General features: G+C 41.6%; 1 protein-coding gene across 1 annotated transcript in view; it reads left to right on the plus strand.

Moving 5' to 3' along the window:
* Positions 1 to 20,891, plus strand: part of znf407 (zinc finger protein 407) — a 209,075-nt gene that overhangs the window by 85,684 nt on the left and 102,500 nt on the right. Inside the window, exon 5 of the mRNA XM_015377235.1 lies at positions 5,020 to 5,094. Within this exon, the coding sequence (XP_015232721.1) occupies positions 5,020 to 5,094 (75 nt within the window). The remainder of the gene's footprint in view (positions 1 to 5,019; positions 5,095 to 20,891) is intronic.

Here is a 20,891-nt window from a genome sequence, read left to right on the forward strand (position 1 = left end):
GGATCTATGAATGGATGGATGGATCTATGGATGGATGGATGGATCTATGAATGGATCGATGGATGGATCTATTATTGGATGGATGGATCGATGGATGGATGGATCTATGAATGGATGGATGGATCTATGGATGGATGGATGGATCTATGAATGGATCGATGGATGGATCTATTATTGGATGGATGGATCGATGGATGGATGGATCTATGAATGGATGGATGGATCTATGGATGGATGGATGGATCTATGAATGGATCGATGGATGGATCTATTATTGGATGGATGGATCGATGGATGGATGGATCTATGAATGGATGGATGGATCTATGGATGGATCTATGAATGGATGGATGGATGGATGGGGCGATGGATGGATGGATCTATGAATGGATGGATGGATGGCTGGCTGGGTGGTTGGATATCATATACATTACTTTGACACATTTTTAAGTTCCCTTTAAGTAAAAATCCAACCTTTTAATGAAAACTTCAAGAAACAGTGTAAGAGGTTTAGGATAACTTTGTGAGATATTCTCAGCATATCTTGGCTCCATCCCAGCATGCCACGTAAGCACCTAATGGGCGAACCTGATGGGCGTGCACACTTTGCAGTTGGAGTGTTAAAGTTCTCCTAAGCAAAGTCTTGCTTGAGGCCTTTTTCTTAGATCTTTCATACCCTGCAGACCTCTGGATGGGCCTATCCAGGAACACCATTAGGCAAATGAAGTTGTTTGTATCAAATATTGACATGTTATCTCTTCATCGTCAGGCGGCGGGTGGGAAGAGAAAGAGAAAGATGGTAACTGTGGGTAATTGAGCCGTGTCTCCCCTGCTTATCGGTAAAGCTCCGGCACGTCACGGACCTAACGAGCTGTGGCGCGCCGATTAGTCTGAGGGGAAAGTCGAACGTGGAACGCCAGAGTCTCCATCTTCCTTTCTGCCTTTTCATTTTTTTTATTCTTTTCATATCCGCAATGGATATTATGAGCATCCCTGGAGGGCAGAGGCACAGCCTTATTAGTTCAATTCATGAGGGGGAAGAGAATTGATATGGATGAATGGCATGTTAAAGTATCCCTTTGTTACAATAACCATCGAGGCTGATGGTTGGGGCTGATGATGCAGCCCAAGGCAGCGGGACGACAAGCTGAGGCCTTGACCTGGATGGCAGAAGAAGCGCACACACCGTGGGCAGGGGGCTGATTACACACTGCCTTAAACAAATGGATTTGGCCCCTTAACATTTAGATATGGGATCCTTCTCTGTGTTAGTGTGTGCATGAGAGATTGGGTACTTGTGGATGTCTTTTTATGGGGAAGGATAACCATTTTTCTGCCCTCTTGTGTTTGTGTGTCTACAGCTTTTTGTGCGTGTTAGATAATCACACGGTGAAAAACTAATTGTCAATGTGCTATCGCTCTTTGTGTGCATTCTCTATTTCCAGTTATGCATATTATTTAGAGTTGTGCACGTTCTTGTCGTGCGTGTCTGCGAGAGTTAACACACACTGCTGTTTGTGCATGTGCGTGTAAAGAATAGCAGGCTCTGCCAGGTGCCTCCACAGGGCATTAACTATTTTGCACTGGTGCCACTCTGAGAATACTCCCATAAAAAAAGGCAAAGATGAAAATCTCACAACACGCCAGTTTGATTTGTACCCCTCGCTATCAAAGAATGCTAATTAAAATCATATTTTGCATATGTCTTGTCTTTCATGCGCATATGCAAATTGCCCCCGTTGCCTTTCAGCACTCTGTAATTAGGTTTATGAAGGACAGCTGTAATACATAATTAACAGGAATGTTTGCAAGCTCTTTTTTCCCTTCATGTCTAAACACAGGGACTTAAACAGGCATAAGTGAAGAGTTTTAAGGCTGAGGTTCTCCCTCAAATCTATTGATTAATTCTTTTATGCCCCCCTCCAAGAAATAACTAAATTATACTGTACATATATATTTTTTTGAGATGATGGCATCAGTCGCAGGCGCTTTAAGCAGGCCACAGAAGCCCAGCATTTTGATCTTGCCAGTCTCCCTGACTGGAATGTACAAGATTTAGTTGTGTGCTTGCTCCTGGTTTAACTCTGAGGCAATATGGATGGGTGGATGGATTGAGTTAGAGAGGATTGCAGAGATCTAGAGTGATGATAATGAGGCAAAACAGTGGAACATGTTTGAATATTTATGTGATGGTGTTAGTTAGAGTTGGCCTCGGGGGCCGCAATGACGGACAGGACTCCGGGGCCGTGGAGAACAGAACTGTGTTCATGTGTGTCCCTCAAATCTTGGGGGTGGGGGGGACCAAAGGCTGGTATAGCAACAAAAACGGTGAAATAATTATGCTTTTGCTTCACAAAATAGAACTACAGAGGGAGAGTGAAAGCTTCAAAAGTCGGAAAGAAAATAGAACAACGGTTGACTTGAAGGAAGGAAAACTAAAAACATCCAGAAAAGAAGAAAAAGGGAGGGACTGAGTTAGTGCAGTGACAGTGCCAGCCGCGCAGCTGCTGGTTCAAGTCCCCAGCCTGCTTTCATGTTTCATGTTGTGCCTTCCTCGGTTCTCAGATGTGGTCATTGTCACTCCATGACACAATAATGCAAAGTGATTGCTGCTAAATGAAAAGGCCAAGGGATGAAAACACTGGTGAAGCAGCTTGGATGTCAGAGTAGTTATTCCTGTCATCCGTTCATTATGTTTTCATAAGCTGTTTTAGAGACACGGTAAACCCAGGGAGCTCCAAAACGTCCGGATGTTGTGGTCACTTTCAAGCTATGCTACTCTGGTGGGTTTTGACTATGTGCGTGTTATTGGATATTCAGCAGATACATGTGCATTGAAATCCTTTTCACATGTGTGGGTATTAGATGGGCACATTAGATGGAGTCTGCTTGAGTTTATTAGTGGCAGGGGTGTGACAATACATCAATCCATCCCACCCTCCCTCAGTGTCACGGTAGAGCTGTTGGTGAAAGGCGAGATACAACCTGGACAGGTCGCCACTCTGTCTCCAGGTATCTATACCCATACTTCTACCAAATAATTAAAAACTCACATTCAAGCTTTTTTTTTGGGGGGGGGGCAGGATCCATTTAAATAATAAGGTTAGGTTTTTCATAAGATCCTATTATGCACATACTTCTAGAAATGCGCTCCTCAAAGTCACTTCATGTTGGATTAGCTCTGCTGGCTTCATTCTGAACCTCAGTTAAATTGTCCTCACTGAATATAGTTCTGTTTGCCTAATATACCACAACATGGAAGTTCTTGAAAGACTGATGGTCTACCTGCACAAGCAAACAAGCAGCTCTCAGGACCCCCTGCAGTTTGCTTATCACCACGGTGCTGGATTTGAAGATGCTATCATACTTCAACAAACCAACTGTCATTTAGACGTGAGGATCACGCTCTTTGATTTCTCCACTGCATTTAAGACAATTCAGCCTGTCTTACTTTGTGAAAAACTCCAGAGGACTAAGGCAGAGGCATCAACAATCACCTGGATCATAGACTACCTCACAAATAGACCACAGTTTGTTAGACTGAAGGGTCAACTGTCTAATCAAGTAATTAGAAGCACAGGGAACTGTATTCTCACCATTCCATACCAGACAGAGTCCTGTCATCTACAGAAATACTCAGATGACTCTGCAGTAATCAGGTGCCTCAAAGATAGACAAGAAGCTGAGTACAGGGAGCTGGTGAACTGCTTTATGGCATGGTATGGAAGCAATCATCTGATCCTGAATGCCAACAAAACAAGGGAGATGGTAGTAGATTTCAGAAGAAACAGGAACAACTTCATTCCTGTTAACATCAAGGGAGAATAAGTGCAGGTGGTGGAGGAATATAAATAATTTGGTGAAGCCTTCTACAAGAAGGGACAGAGTATGGACATTTAGGCCCTTCAGTGTTTGAACAAGAGGCTGCATATATTTAATTTGTTGTAGCATCATTAGAGTAAAGGATATAAAGAAGCTTAACAAGCCCAAAGAGAAGGTAAACTCTGTTCTAGGGATTTCTTCTTCATGAAGTGAAGAAGATCATGGACAGCAGAAGAAAAACACGGTGCCTTCAGTCAGAAGCTTCTTCTCCAGTTTTCTATAAGACTCACTGAATTGATCACTACCATAGCTGTCTTTTTACGCTAAAAAAACAGTAGAGATTCTATACATCTTATCCACCCGTACTGCTGTGGTAGAATTTGGAAAAAGTGCAATCCAACCCCTGTACTAATGACCCAATAGGGATAATTACGTAATCTCATGCAAAGCTTTACAGTTGCTATCTACACTGACTTGCTAAACTTGCTCACCTCAGCATGCTGAATGCTTGTAGTAGCTCCAGTGGTAGGATGGCCTGACATAAGCTCTGTTTCATTTAGCCAAACAATTCTGACTACTTAAAGGCACACAGGAACTACAGAAACTATATTTAGAGCTTTGAACATTCAGCACATTATTATTGTGTGTATCTATTTCAATTATTGGTGCATTGCTTTCTTTTAAATGAGCTTGTAACACCACTGTGCTTTCTCCGGCTTCATGACAAATTATCTTTATGTATTTGGCCACTCATAGTTTATTGCCAATCAAGAGGAAAATTATCTAAATCAACTCGCCATTTCATTACTCAAAAGACTACTAAAAAAAAAAACCCCCTAAAAAAAAAAAAAAAAAAAAAAAACTAAAAGCTTAACTTTCCCTTTAATATAACAATTTAAGAAGTGACTGTTTTAAAAAAAGATTAATATTTGCTAAAATGCTATTTTTTTATGAAGAATTAGAGCAACCCAAGCAATGGATTTGCTGTAATTTAGTTTTGGCATATTTCAAAGAGATCAAACCAAATTATCACTTTGGTTGACATTTCAGCACACATGTTTGACCTTGGTGAATGATGCGCTTACTGAGCACTCTTGTTTCAGTCTTTTATCACGAAGCTCTGGCTTTGATCCTCCAGGAAAGTTTGATTATATTCCTTTGTTAACTCTGGTGCTGCATCTATGCTTGTTTTTGTAGATGGGCCTTTGTGATGAAGAAACACCTCAATACCCACCTGCTGGGAAAACACGGAGTCGGGCAGCGTAAAGAAAGGTAAATCAAACACATGCAACTGTCTGCTTTTTATTCTTTTTTATCAGTCAGTCTATATTCAGCATCAGACATCCTTTAGGCCGTTTGGTTTAAAGTTGATGAGAAATATGAAGAGATTTCAGAATATATACTGGTAAAAAAAACTAATGAAAAACTCCAATTAAATATCCTAGATCTGAATGAATGAAATATTGTCATTGAATACTTATTCTGTACAAAGATGAATGTACTGAAACCAAAACCACACAAAACTCACATTTATTAACCAGAGTAGGTCTGGATTTACAGTCACACACAAAATTAAAGTTGAAAAACATAACGAGCTGATCCAGCTTTGATGTAATGTTGTTAACACAAGTCAAAACAAGGCTCAGGATTGTGTGTGGCCTCCTCGTGCATGTATGACCTCACTACAATGCCGGGGCATGCCCTTTATCCATCTGCCAACTCTTGGATAGTCTGTGGTGCACCGTGACATTAGTGGATGAATTGAGACATGATGTCCCAGATGTGCTCAATCAGATTCAGGTCTGGGGACCGAGCGGGTAGGTCAGTCTATAGCTCCAACTTTCATCTAGCAGGAACTACTGACACACTCCACATTAGGTGTAGCATTGTCCTTCCTGCATTAGGAGGAACCCAGGACCAACCGCACCAGCATTTGGTCTCACAAGAGGTCTGAGGATCTTGTGTTGGTACCAACTGGCAATCATGCTACCTCTGGCGAGCACATGGAGGTCTGGACGGCTCTCCAAAGAAATGCCAGCCCAAACCATTACTCACCCACTGCCAAACTGGTCATGCTGAAGGACATTGCAGGCAGCAGATCGCTCTCTGTGGTGACTCCAGACTCTGTAATGTCTGTCACATGTGCTCAGTGTGAACCTGTTTTCATCTGTGAAGAGCACTGAGCGCCAGTGACGAATTTGCCAATCCTGGTGTTCTCTGGCAAATGAGAAACATCCTGCACGGTATTGGGCTGTGAGCACAACCCCCATCTAAGGACATTGGGCCCTCATACCATCCTCATGGAGCTTTCTAACAGTTTGTTCAGACACATCCACATTTTTGGCCTGCTGGAGGTCCTTTTCCAGGGCTCTGGCAGTACTCCTCCTGTTCCTCCTTGCACAAAGGTGGAGGTAACGTCATGCTACTGAGTAATTACCCTCCTACGACCTCCTCCTAGCGCTTCCAGTCCCTGGACACTACGCTGATGGACACAGCAATCCAAGCTCGCATTAATGTGACATCCTGGATCACACATAACTGGCACTGCCTGAGCCACGTGTGTGGGCTGTAGAGTCAGTCTCATGCTACCAGGAGTGTAAAGGCACCACCGACATTCAAAAGTGACCAAAACATCAGCCAGAAAGCAGAGGTACTGAGAAGTGCCCTGTGGTCCCCACCTCCAGAACCAGTCCTTTATTGAGTGGGTCTTGCTAATTGGCAATAATTTCCACTTGTTGTCTGTTTTCACAACAGCATGTAGAATTGATTGTGGTGCTTCCTAAGTGGATCGTTTGATTTCACAGAATTGATTTGATTGAAGTTGTATTGTGTTGTTTACATGTTTTTTGAACTTTGTATTTTAAAGTTTAACTCAGTTAAACCTGTTCTCTGAGTGTCTATATTTTATTTGCTGACTACTGTAAAGAAATGGCCTCATGTTTTTGGAGGCTGATTTCAGCAAGCTGTGGAGATCTGCAAGCTTTCAAACCCAAACTCTCCACTTGTTAAATTTCCAGCTAAATATAACATGAAATCCTCTCATTCCCTAATGAGTTAAATGGCTGTCTGCTGTCTATCTCCGTCTCTTGCTTACATCCTTTTTTTTTTCTGTCAAACTTTATCTCGCTCTCTCCCTCATCTTCCTCTCTGCTCTCCCTCTTGAATTAAGGATGAATGATGTTGCTTTTCCCATTTCAGTCTGTGGATGTGAGCGTGGGGTTTCTGTGTATGTCGAATGCTGCTCTGGCTCGGCCCTGTCTATCAGAAACAGAGTCCTGCTGTCAGAATGGGTGTGTTTGTGTGTGTGTGTGTGTGAGATGAGCAGATGAAGTTGTGAAGCCCCCCTCTCCCCGAACACTGACAAGCATAAACGAGACGTTAAACACCTCTCAATCTGTCAAGCGAGCTGCTAAAATAGAAACAGATCCCTTTTTTTCAATACTCAACAACCTAAATTGATACGTTTGACAACATGCTGTATTAGACATGACAAGTAGTTTCAGATATAGCAGTGAGCGGCCCGACCAGACACCTTTCAATCTTTCAGACTTTATCAGCTAAATTCTTACTGTCAGCTGCTGCTCTCGATTAGATGAGAACGTCTCCCGATGACTGCTACAGATCTGTTTTATCCACAGTCAGGATCCTATAACATTTACTCCTCTAACAGGTTGCCGAAAGATTTTCCTTTTTTTCCACTCCCTGAACATTGGGCTTTTACTTTTCATGGTTCAACAAGCAAGAAATAAATCTTTTGCCTTTTAACAGAACATCTTTGAAGATATTAAACAGACAGAAATTATTTTAGACATTAAAATGATCATGGCGGGGCGTGCAGGTGGCGTAGTGCAGGTGGTGCAAGGCCCATGTACGGAGGCCTTAGTCCTCGACGCTGCCGACCCGGGTTCGAATCCGGCCTGTGGTCCTTTGCCGCATGTCTTTCCCTCTTTCATACCCCCTTTACTGTTAGCCTCAGTCAGAAAAATGAGCCACTAGTGCTGTAAAATTAGCCAAGTAAATGTAATCTGATTACATATGCTGGCATATTTAGTTTCAGGTTAAATGTAGTTTGCTTTTATAATTTTCTAGGTTTGCATAATAGAGGTAGGGGGTAATCTTCAGATGGATTTGAATTATTGTTTGGTTAAAAATAATTAAAAAAAAAGAATTAAAATTTAGTTGAGCTACAGTTGTGGGTAGAAATACGGTGGATTAGTTTCCTTTTTAATTGCAGTAACTGCTGCCTAACAAATTCAAAACAATTTGAAGAAGATGCCTGCTCTGATTGGTCGGCTCCACTGGCAAGGCTTTAGGCTCCACAGTAAATATTATGTGAATTGATAGAAAGTGCGGGAAATCTTCTGGAGTTTCACTGACCTTAATCGACCAAAGAATCTATAATTTTTCTGCTATGAAGTTGAACTAATGTTCAACTCTTTCTAATTCTCTCTCTGGAGAAGCAGGGCTGTTGGTCAGACTTTTTCACTGAATCATTCTTTCTATCCCATATACATTTTTATTTTTCTATATCCGCGGCTTCATCATTGCTCTTTGTACCGTTTCTGCAAATGACCATCAAAAGAGATTCAGAAGTGACCGTCAGTTTTTAATCTGATCTTTTCTGTCACTGCACACAGAGATATGCATGCAGATGTATTCTCTGTCTCACACACACTTTGAGAGAGGACAGCCACAAGGTTTGTTCTATTTAAACCTGTAAAACTTGGTGTCATCATTTTTCTGACAGTCCTGCAGACAGAATTTATCTCATCATTAATTAACCATCATATTTCCAACACAGTGCAGCTTAATTAGTGCAAGGTCATCGGGGAGGGCTTATTAAGTGGAACAAATTTGGGCAAGTGTAGGAGAGGAGGCAGAGGACGCACGATGGAAGAGATGGAGGGATGGGATGACAGAGACGAGCAGAGATGGGAGATGAAAAGAAGAAGAGAAGGAAATTGAGGAAGAGAGGAGCTCTGTGTGTGTACGTGTGTGTGTGTGTGGGTGTATGAGCGGTTTGGGTCGACTTGACAGAACCGGCTCAGTGATTGATAACCATACTGGTTTTGAAAGCCCAGACCTGGAGACTAGGACGCTTGCTGAGGGAGAAGGAGAGACAGCGAGAGGGAGCGGATGGGGAATTGTGTGAGTTAGTGTGTATGGGGTATATCCGAACAGGCAACTTGGGACCAGTTTGCGGAGGGGTGGGGAGTTGAGAGGCAATGGGGGTTGTTGGGGGGAGCCAATTGCAAACATATGCTGGCTGGCAGGCGGTGGAGAGATGGATTGCAGTGGGACAGTGTCAGAGAGGCAGTTTCATCACCATCTCTACAGCCCTGTTCACCAGGTATTTTTAGAACACTTGGGAGATCTGTTAGTCAAAGGTAGGGAGGAGGAGGAGGAGGAAGAAGAAGAGGAGGAGAGGAAGGCCTGACTAGCTGCTGGTTACTCTAGGCTCCACTTAACCAAATCTTTTTGGGACCGCAAACGGTGAGATATTTCAGACAGGTATGTGAAAGGACAGGTAGTCAGACTAGTGTGGAGTTTAAAAGTTTGAAGTATTTGTCTCCTAATTAAGGTTATGTATCTGGTGAGTTACTCCAGTGCTGTGGTCTTACAGATATATCTCCATGCTAAGGGTTAGGTGCAAATAGAACCTTTATGATGCAGATCACATCAAAACAAACCATGCTATCAACCAAGCAAGGTGGTGGCAGCATCGTGCTATGGGAAAGTTCCATGGATGCAGTTAATGGGTCTAGATATCTTTTTTTTCTATCCTATCTTCCTAATTTCCATATATATATATATATATATATATATATATATATATATATATATATATATAATGGAAATCTGTGATTTCTAATTGGAAAAAAAACACATCCCTGAATGCTAATCAGTTTTTTTTTTTGCTCTCTGTTCCAAGCAAAAGATTAGGGAATAATTAAGATGTTTTGAGTTAGTGATGTTTTCAGATTTGATTAGATAAGAAGCCAAAAATAAAAACACAAACCGTAATGCTTTGGCAAGGCTAACCTGTATTCTCTCATGCAGCCCCCCACAAAGTCCATCTGTCAATGAATACCTCGCAAAAAAAAGAAAAAAAAAAAAAAAAACTACCTGTAGGAAATTAGGACACAGTGTCTCCATACAATCACTTTGCACTAATGAGGAGCGGACGGTGGTGGGTGGCGCTGGTCAGATCTGTTTAAATAAAAAGCTAATATTAGTCCCTTACGATGTTAGAACCCCAGAGGAGAAGGGAGAAAAAGGAAGACGAATCGGAAAGGAGGAAGGTTGAGACGCCAAACTCCCACTATCTGACAGGTTCTGGGTGAGGGAGTAAGAGGGAGGGAGGGAGAGAGAGGTAGGGCTGAACTGTTAAAAAGTGACACAACTGGGTCTCTCTCTCAGTCACACCGGCGTTCCTAACTGCAGGCACTGAGCAGAGATGAGGGCTTTTTTGTCCCCTTATCTGCATGGGTGTGTGTGTGTGTGTGTGTGTGTTTTAGTGCTGTCTGTTACCTATGAGGAACATGTATCCTTGCAGGTTCACCAGAACCAGCTTTGTTTAAGTGTGAAGACATTACTGTAATATTGTCTAAAAATCATTATAACAAGTAACAAGTAGTTTGATTGAGTGCTGCACATCGAATACCCTAAAACATCTTCATTCACACGAGAACAAAAGCGTGGTGCTGATTATAAAAGTAGGGGTGGAACACGGAGAGGTTACAGCAATCAGCCTCAAATGTGCCGTGTTAAGAGCTGCAACAAAGAACCAAAGGAACGAGGAAAAAATATCCCATTTGAAGTTAGGTTTAAATAATGAGACAAACTTCACACTGAAGTTCTAAGCCTGAATCTAGTGATAATTTACATAATTTAATGTCAGGTTTGACTACTTATTACACATCAATAGATTAGAATATCATTTCAAATGTTTCTTAAAGGCAGTAATTTAATTTTAAAAGTGAAACCTGTACAACTCTATATAATTGTATACACAATATGGGTTACAGTTCATAAAAAAAAACTTTGATTTTACTTTTATATTTTGGAAATTGTAATATTAGATGAAACTAAAAATAACAAAAAAACTGGATTTTGAGCTGCCTGCTCAAAGAGTGCTGAATCCAAGCAAAGCCTAATGTTTCTCAGAGGATAGGCCTCCATGCTACTTTAAAAACAGTCCAACTACAGGTCGCCATGATGCAGGCTGCCAGAACTGACAGACCAGAGGATATTTGTCAAAAGGTTTTTGGGAAAACTGAATGGAAGTCTGGGTCAATCAGATGTCGTTTGTTTATGGAAAGTTTAGTGGAAGAATAAAATTTAAGACTGCACATGTTTAAACATGGTCTCAAGATGGTTGAGAGGCAAAACTCATTTTAAAGTTTCATGTAGAGTCATGAGAGGTGGATTGAAGTAGAAGGCAGACTCATATAGACGGTATTACCCCATTTACACTACCCTTGGAAAAACTGTGCAGAGACCGGTCCGAGCTCAGTAACTGAGATAACTTATTGTGTGTACATGGAAAGCATACTGAACTGAACTGAGCTAGACACAACCGGTTCCAGAGCTGGGCTGGGCTCGGTTTTTCCCTGGCTCGGTTCTCTGATAACAAGAGCGCATGAGCAGAATGGGTCATCTCCGTCTGGCTGCACATCCCGATTCAAACTATATTCCAGCAGTTGGCGGTAATGCTCCTCCGGAAGTTGCTTGCCAACCAACACAAAACAGAAGAACAACAACAACTATAAACAACAACCGAAAACTTCTCCACGCAACATTTTGATTTGCTTGATTCCCTCCTTCTTCCTCTTCTTGTGTTTTATGGCGGTTGGCAAATACTTTTGGTGCATTACCCCCACCAACTGCTTGATTTCCTCCTTCAATACTGGCAGTAATACCGCAGATCGTTACTAGGAGGCGAGGAGTCGAGGACCCGAGATAGCGTGATGTGTACACGGTCGTCAGAACCAAACTCGGCCTGGTTAACTGATCCGAGCTCGGACTGGTCTCGGCATGGATCGGTTTTTCAAGGGTAGTGTAAATGGGGTAACACTACCACATGTTAAACCGCTCCTGAACCACAGGGAGGGATCAGAAACAGTTGTGCTAATGAGTGAGAGCTACATTCCAAAATAGTTAAAAACAATACACTGGACTTTGTTTTCCAAGTTTGAATACATTTTGCTTCCCATCCAGGAAGCATTTTCAAGATGTCAGAATAAGCGTTGAGTTCCAAGCTTTATAGATCCGCCCAACAAAGCCTTGTTTTGGCTTAGAAAACATGCAAATTGAACCAGAAGAACGGGTCTGCCTCTTAGGAATGGGAAGTCGTTGAGGTCTTTGTTAGCCTGTAACACTAGATACTAGCTTATGCCTCTGAAAATGGAAGAAAAGGGACTATAGGAGCTGAACTTTTTCCTGTCCTAAAAGTTTTTTTTGTTAAATGAAGAAGGTGTTAAAAACAGTTTCCTTTAGTGGATGTTGTTTCAGGGTGACATGCCTGCTGGAGTTGGTCCACAGAGTTCTGAAATGCTCAGTCAATCCTTACCTGGCATAGTCCTGATTGATATGTTTAGTTCAACTTGAATCCTACACAGTATCTATCTGGAAAGGCTGCAGTGGAAAGTGTTCGCGAGATGGAGGGACATTCAGTGCAATTTTTCAAACTCATTAGGTAAATAACTTTTACAAAATGGCACCGGCCTCCCATGCCGAGCTTTTAGCCAATCACGGCAGCAGTAGCAGCTAGTGGAGATAACTGATTAAAAAAAGGGGGTATTCCAGCTAAAACAGACTGAATAGTGGAGTCTGTACATCTACTGTCGTGGCCATGTTTGTTTTGCTTTACCGTGCCGCTTCTGGCTGATGTCATACACATCACTGCATTTCATTGGTTGGGAACATTTCTTAATTCAAGGCTGATGCCATCTATTGGCTTTCAGCAGTTTGTGAATTCATAATTCTCGAGTAAATTAATCTGTCATACAATTCAGAATTTCCTGCTTACCTTTGCCAACTACCTAGTTCTAGATGGTCATTTCACTGCCAACAAAATCCTTCATCTGCTTTATTGAGCATGGTGTCTCTGTGCTCCAGATAGAAAACTGAACCTGACTGACAGAGACATTGTCAAAAAGAGGAGAGACACCAAAGCCACCAATGCAATTCCTCTCTTTTAATATGATATTCCTATTTAGATAGATGGAATTATATTTTGCTGCTAAGTACTAAGTCCTACCCCTTTAATGGTAGGACTTAGTACTTTAAGGGTAGACTTTGCAGACACCTACACAAACACCGTATCATAGAGGCCATGGTCTGGATGGCTGATTGACAGCAGCACCCTTGACACAACTGTTTGTAATTAGTCCTTTAAAACAGGGCGCCAAAACACGACTGACCCTTCTCGCATACCTGTTTTCATAGGTAATTGTTAAAGCGGCTGCCATTTTCACGCTTGTAATAATAAGCATCCCCAACTAATACACTCGTCACTCTTGGGAGCAGAGTGCCGACGAGCCGGAGGAAAGATATATTTGTTTAAAGTAGGTGAAGGAGCACAGGGCACTCTATGCACAGCTGGAGAGAAGGTTTTCATTGCTAGGAAGGGCGCATTTCCTTTAGAAAAAAAAAAAAAGTGGCAATATTAGTGTATTACTGAGCTGGTACCAAAAGTAGCATGAAGGAAAACAGGAATGCAAGGGAAAAGACAATGAACCAGAAATGGCTTCATAATGAACGCAGCCCAGGTTTGGTGGAGATGGAGACCCTTATGAGGCGGAGGTGGGAACTCCACGACAAACAAGGTTTCTTCAAGGTTTTTGAAGTCTAATTTTGAGAAGATTAACAAGTGAAAATTTTACTTTTCGGTTGAGACCTCCTGGTAATTGTATTAATTCATAATGACATGTATTTTATTCACCAAGGCCTTTGGAAGAGAGACATCCCCCAAGCATCACAGATCCAACACCATACTTAATCATAGGCAGGAGTGTTTCTATAGCTCTACATGCTCACAATTCTGATGGTAAGAACGAGAAGTAGTTTTCTGCCTTCCTCCCTAAGCAACCAGTTAGCATGTTGAAAGTTATAATAACTGTCATGGAGATTTATTGACACAAGTATAGCATTATTGGCTGCACTTCTTGAAAAGTAAGATTTTACATTTTTGCCCTCATTGACCAACCCTATCAATGCATATGTTTAAACAGTTTGAGGCCAGATTTGCCATATTTATAACTCAAGGAAACCAAAATTATTTTATGAAAAGTGTACCAGGTGTCAATATTTATACAAATCTCTACCATAAATAAAGAGGCAGCTTTTATTTTAGCACATTTATTCTATGTGTGCCCAAGACTGAACTGGTTCAAAGCTGCAGTGGATCGTGATGCTGAGCTAGGGACTAAGCTCGCCTGAATGGGCATCTGGTTCTGCAGTGCAGGGCTCCGGGCTCGCAGCCGTGTCCCAGCATGCAGTGCAGCGCGGCCATATTGCCCCGGCACGGAGGGCCAAGACCATCCATGCTGGACGGGGGGAGAAAGGGCGGAAGAGCCGTGCCTGGAACCAGCATGGTGGCAATATGGACCACACGGAGCAGGCAGGGGTCATGTCACACATAAACCACCAAACTGTGTGGGCGAGCAGGGCTTGAGATTGTGTGTGTGTGTGTGGAGGGGGGAGCATAATGGGGAGATACAATGAAGATAAAGACAACTCCTTATTCATTATAATAAATCCTTTCCCTTAATTATTGATAATGAATCTGCGCTTTAATCTTTGTCTTTCTTCCTTCTCTTATCTGCTCATGTCAGCACTTTGTCTCCCTGGCTTGGAGTTGGGTGGTGAAGGCCTAGTTTTGTGCCACCCAAGGGCAGCAGTCAGCAGCATCCTGTGTGGCTGCTACAAGGGGAGGGGAAGTGACTGCAGCTATGAGAGCAGAAAAAGACAGGGAGAAAAATCAGGATTTCTTTTCCTCTTTAAAGAAATATATATATATATATATATATATATATATACACATACACACGTATATGCGTGTATTTGTATGTATGTATTTACAGCGAGGAAAATTTGTATTTTTCCCATTTATAAATCATGGAGGGGTCTGAAATTGTCATCATAGATGTATGTCCACCGTGACACCTATAATCTAAAAAAAATAATCTAGAAATCACAATATATATTGATCACAATATTTGAACACCTGTCTATCAGCTAGAGTTCTGACCGTCAAAGAACTGTTAGCCTGCCTTCAAAATGTCCACCTTCATTCCGTTTATTATCCTATAATAGATGCAGCTGTTTGAGGTTGTTAGCTGCATAAAGACACCTGTCCACCCCATACAATGAGTAAGAATCCAACTACTGTACTAACATGGCAAAGACCAAAGAGCTGTCCAAACGCACTAGAGACAAAATTGTACATCTCCACAAGGCTGGAAATGGCTACGGGGAAATTGCCAAACAGCTTAGTGGAAAAAAGCTTCACTGTTGGAGCAATCATTAGAAAATGGAAGAAGCTAAACCTGAATGTCAATCTCCATCGGACTGGGGCTCCATTCAAGATCTCACCTCATGAGGTCTCAATGATCCTAAAAAGGTGATAAATCAGCCCAGAACTACACTGGAAGAGCTGGTCAATGACCTAAAGAGCTGGGACCACCTTTTCCAAGGTTACTGTTGGTAATCCACTAAGACGTCATGGTTTGAAATCACTCATCGCATGGTAGGTTCCCCTGCTTAAACCAGCACATGTCAAGGCCCGTCTTAGGTTTGCCAACGACCATTTGGATGATCAAGAGGAGTCATGGCAGAAAGTCATGTGGTCAGATGAGACAAAAAATAGAACTTTTTGGTCATAATTCCACTAACCATGTTTGGAGGAAGAAGAATGATGAGTATAATCCCAAGAATACCATCCCTACTGTAGTGCACTGTATTAAGGAGAGGATGAACAGAGCCAAATATTGCAAGGTTTGGGGTAACAACCTCATTCCTTCAATTAGAGCATTGAGGAAGGGTCGAGGCTGGGTCTTCCAACATGACAATAACCCAAAGCACACAGCCAGGATAACCAATATTAATATGCTTCTGGAAGAAGCATATTAATGTTCTGGTGTGGCCTAGCCAGTCTCCAGACCTAAACCCATTAGAGAATCTTTGGAGAGAGCTTGAACTCCATGTTACTCAGCAGCAGCCCAGAAACCTGACTGATCTAGAGTAGATCAGTGTGGAGGAGTGGGCCAAAATCCCTCCTGCAGTGTGTTCAAACCTGTTGAAAAACTACAGGAAATGCTTGAGCTCTGGAATTGTACCGAATATCAGCAATTATTTTCTCAGGTGTCTAAATACTTAAATACTAAATACAGCTCTATTATACAAATAAAAAATCATACATTGTGATTTCTGTATTTTTCTTTAGATTATGCCTCTCTCAGTGGACATGCACCAACGAGGACAATTTCAGACCCCTCCATGATTTCTAAGTGGGAGAACTTTCAAAATTTTATTTTCAAATTATTTTCCTCACTATATTTGTATGTAATTATTTTTGTTTATTATGACTTACAGCTAATAAAATAACACAACATTTAGTTTCTCAAAAAAATTTAAAAATGCTGTATCTTCCTAGCCCAGTTTTTCCTTTCACACAATTTTCCACTGCCACTGAATTTCTTTAGCTATGATAATTTGTAGCTCAAAGCTTACAGAAGGTTTTAAATGAACACCAGCTTCACCATGGTCATGTCTCCAAGACATCTCTGGGTTTAGAGTTTCTGGTCATATTTAAATGTTCTATATATTTAGCGTTGATAATAGCTGCAAGACACAATTATCAATTAACAGAAAGATTTTAATTAAACATATGTTCAATGAGTTATAAATCTGTTTGTTTGAAACTGGCTTCCTGAAATCCAACCATCCATCAGTATTCTCCCTGCAGTATCCACCAGGCTGCATCTTTCAGAGATAGCTGCAGCCCCTGTTGTTCCTGCTTGGTCCTGGCAGGCCCTCAGACCTCTAGCTCACCTTTGTGTTTGCTGGCTGCTCGTTTGAATGGGAGCCAGCGGACGCAGCGCCTCCCTGTTTACCCCACTCAATATTTCATGGCGAGTGAACACTTGCAAAATGAGAGATCGCGCTAATATTGCTGTTAAAATTAAGCAATAATTAAAATTTGTTAGTTTAAAAGCCACTGCGGTCTATAAAAGTTTGATTACTGGAAAATTAGGTGCATTAAGTTTTTATGGGTTGGCCCTTGCAAACGCTTGGGAACAATTTTTATGCACTTGTCATGGGCATATGGCGTCTGTGTGTTTGTGGGAAGGGTGTCTGAGCGAGACACTGTGGCTTTATGGAAACTGACACATTTTTTAAGGTAAGATCTTCACTACTAGGTGGAGTATTAGCTTAAATGCAGTAGCAGTGCTTGGGAAGACAAGTGTGACAGAGTGCCAATTATAAATCTGAGCCTGTGTCTTAGAGTAGAGGTCAGAGGTCATATTCTGGGCATCCGGTTTGGCCTGTGATATCATGTCGCCTCTCATTTAAAAGCTGTGTATTATTCCTCCTTGTTGGAGGGTGATTCGGGGTCCTATCAGCTCCTATTACTAACAGTGATGTTGGTCAGCAGCTGACAGCTCGTCCCAGAGTCAGAAGCCACTTTTCACATCACAGCAATGTGACCTTGACTCGTGGAATATACTAGCAGCAGTTGTTCATCTTCTACCTCATCTGGGCAGCACAGTTCCAACAGTCCTTCCAGCTTTTGCAGCTTTTTCCTTTTTTTTTTGTTTTCCCCGAGTATGATCTCACCCTTCGGCTGAAGCCCAGCTGACATTACTCAAGCAGAGCACAACGGCCAATGTGCACACTTCACCTTCGTATTCATTTCACATCCTGTGGCACAAAACCAGGCAGTTATTCTGTGACACAATTTGCGCGGCTTTACTGTTGACAGAAGTTGGACATTATGCACAGAGGGACGGTGGAACAACTGGGCCGCTGCCAGACTGTTATTTCTTTTTTTTTTTTTCTTCTCAATTGAAACATCAGATTGTCATTGCAGAAATGGATGTTGCCAGGCATCACTAATGAACCAATTAATCAATGAATTAGCTGAGCAGCGATTAAATTAATGCGAGCTGGACGGGCGAGCGGCAGTCCTGGATGTATCCTGGGGAAGGTGATTAACACGCACGCAGAACAGGCAGCAATCAACAAGGCTGCTATTAAGTTGGACAACTTCCTGAACTTTTCTCTTTACAGCTAAATAAGGAACCGATTCATTCATTTTATTTATTGGTGAGCTGCATGCTGGGACACACTGATGCTATTATATTGGGGAAGTGTTTCCAGCAGTGACAAATGATATATGTAGCACCGTTTTATTGTATATATAATAAAATTAGGCTATTTTTCTGACTGTAGGAACCCGTTCTGACCCATTTCTAATTGGCAAAGGCTAAAAGTTTTCTTTTTTGTTTTAATATTAATAGGTGAAAGGGATTCTGAAAGCCGTGCAAACTATCTAGCTCGCTGCTTTTTTGCCAGTAGAGCAGGCCCACAGCATCACACTTTGTCTACCTTACAGCAGACAGGAGTTAGTTTTCTGCATAATTATCCTTTTGTTTTCCATCAGTGAGCAGAAAAGATAATCTTTATTCACAATTGATCAAAGCAGACAGTTCCTGTTAAAAGAAGTGCAGTTTAGAAAACACCAAAAGTTTACAGTTTTTGATGGTGGCTTACAGGAGCCCTTTTACTGGTTTGCATGCTTAATAACCACAAAGCATGTAGAACTGTCTAATAATGGTTATGGGAGATTGGAGAACCCTAGTATCTCCCTTTTTAATGCAGTTTTCAATCAGTGCATGCTGAAGCTTTTTAGTTTTATCACCTCTCAATTCAATAAACAAAAAGTTATGGTGCTTTCAGGCTGCTAGCTGTGGCTCTGTGAGTTTAGTTTATTTAAATCCCTGAGCTGATTCTGAGGTGATTTTTGGAGATTTCCTATTGGATTCAGTTTGCTTAGGAGGGTTTTAATGTTGCTAAAGCAGTAGAACAGAGGTTTCTCTTACCCGGTTATTCTTATTTTCCTACAAAGGAGCTGTATGAAGATGGCTGACATGTTTACCATTTAAAGAGTCAGACTGTGCCACATCACCACCTGATGTCGTCCTGATCTCAGTCTGATCTTCATTGTTATTAAAGGCAGAGGTGGGCATGCCATTGCATTCAGGGAGAGGCTGAAGAGGCAGCATGTTTGGGAGGGGCGTCTCCCTTGATTATGTGACATCCTCCGGAAGAATGCTGGACTTGTTTCCTCCATTACTTAGAGGGGGGAGAAAAGAGGCCTTTTCACTATTGAGACTGTCACTCTCAATTTGGAGTAACGGTAAGCATGCACAAGGTCTCCTGAACGCCTCGCGTCTACCCCACCTGCTCTCCTTCTCTCTTTCTGCACACAGTCAGACGCACACACTCACTAACGGCTCCACAGCCGCTCCTCCCCTTGCAGCAAGTCGCCGTGGTGACAGTTTGATTAGATCATCAATCGTGGCCGTTAACAGCGGTTTTCCTGAGCACCTGGACCGTCAGGTCACAGCTGGCTCTGAGCTACCGCTGTCCCTCTGACCTGGCACAGTGTGTGTGTGTGTGTGGAAATAGTTGCAGACAGAAAATTGAGCTCGCACTTTAATTGTGTCCAAGGTTTTCCTGCAGCGTTGTTGGCTTTCAAGTGGAGCTAAACTTATTATTCTTTTTTTTTTTTTTTTTGTCATCGAACACTTAAGCCAAAGAGAAAGTGGATCCTCTTTCCAATTCTTTAAGACCAAATAATCAGATTTTTATCAAGGTTCTCATCCAAAATGGAGAGTAAAACTCATTACCGCCCAAACATACAAGACATTGTTTTGTCTGACTTTCTTTTCAGATTGTTAAGGAGGAACTTTGGCTTGTTCTTTTCAACATCATTGCTTTACTTTGTCCAGGTTTGCAGAACCCTATTAGACAGGAAGTATTCCAAAAGTTGCACCATGGCATTTTTAACAGGTGGAAGTAAATATATTTTATAGTCACAATAACCCCTTAAGCACTTTATATATATAGCCAGATTCTTTCAAACACACTCATACGAGTCATTCACTGATCCGCAGATTGGTACGCAACTTAGGGTTAAACGTCTTTAGCAGTAGCACATCAACACAGGGAATTTATAATCAAAGCTAAAAACGTATTTTTGTAGACGCTGATTCTCCCCATGTAGCCACATTGGCTTTGTCTGTGACATCGCTGCACCTCCTTTTTCAAAGTGTCTATTGAGGTCAGCCTTTTGCTGTTAGACAGTTAGTCTCATGTTAAAATCCTCAATACTTTACAGAGAAGTTCTTGTTCTTGGAACTTCTCTGTAAAGTTCTTGGACAAAAATAAAACTAAGCTATCGTGCTGAGTTCAATGCATAGAGGTGTATTTGCCTTGATGTCATGTCCGTACAAACAAGTCGGCTAGGGTAAGGGGTTTGTTCCTGCAAACAAAAGGTTTTTTGTAGTTGTGGGTAAATTCTTAAAGGAGCTCCTGCCTTGTTTCTAAGTTTTTCAGCTATATGTAATTTAAACTTTGGCTCAATCTGCTTAGAATTTCGCTACTGTGGAAATAGGCAAATCTACAGTCCTGAATTTGTTTTCTCTTTATAGGACCATAGAACTCTTCAAGTTGATAAGAAATGGCCTTTTATAGCTTCTCAAAATGATCAGTTAGTTTCTCAGAATGCAACTGCTGGTGTCAACGCACAATAGAAACAGCCAAAACATTTGCTTTCGTTGAGATTGTCTCACTATTGTACTTTTTATTTGAAGCATCTGACAAACTTTTTCTTGACATCTTGTCAATGCATCATAGATAATAAAGATATAAAATATGTTGTGTTTTTACACAGATCAGGAGAGATTTAGTTGAATTTAGGATGTGGCTAAAATCAACTCCTTTTTTTTTTTTCCTTTCTTGAACCGTAAAATTCTGAAACGAGGTGTAGTTTTTTTCTA

The sequence above is a fragment of the Cyprinodon variegatus genome, unplaced genomic scaffold, assembly GCF_000732505.1.
Source record: "Cyprinodon variegatus isolate N-32 unplaced genomic scaffold, C_variegatus-1.0 Scaffold149, whole genome shotgun sequence".
NCBI lineage: Eukaryota > Metazoa > Chordata > Actinopteri > Cyprinodontiformes > Cyprinodontidae > Cyprinodon > Cyprinodon variegatus.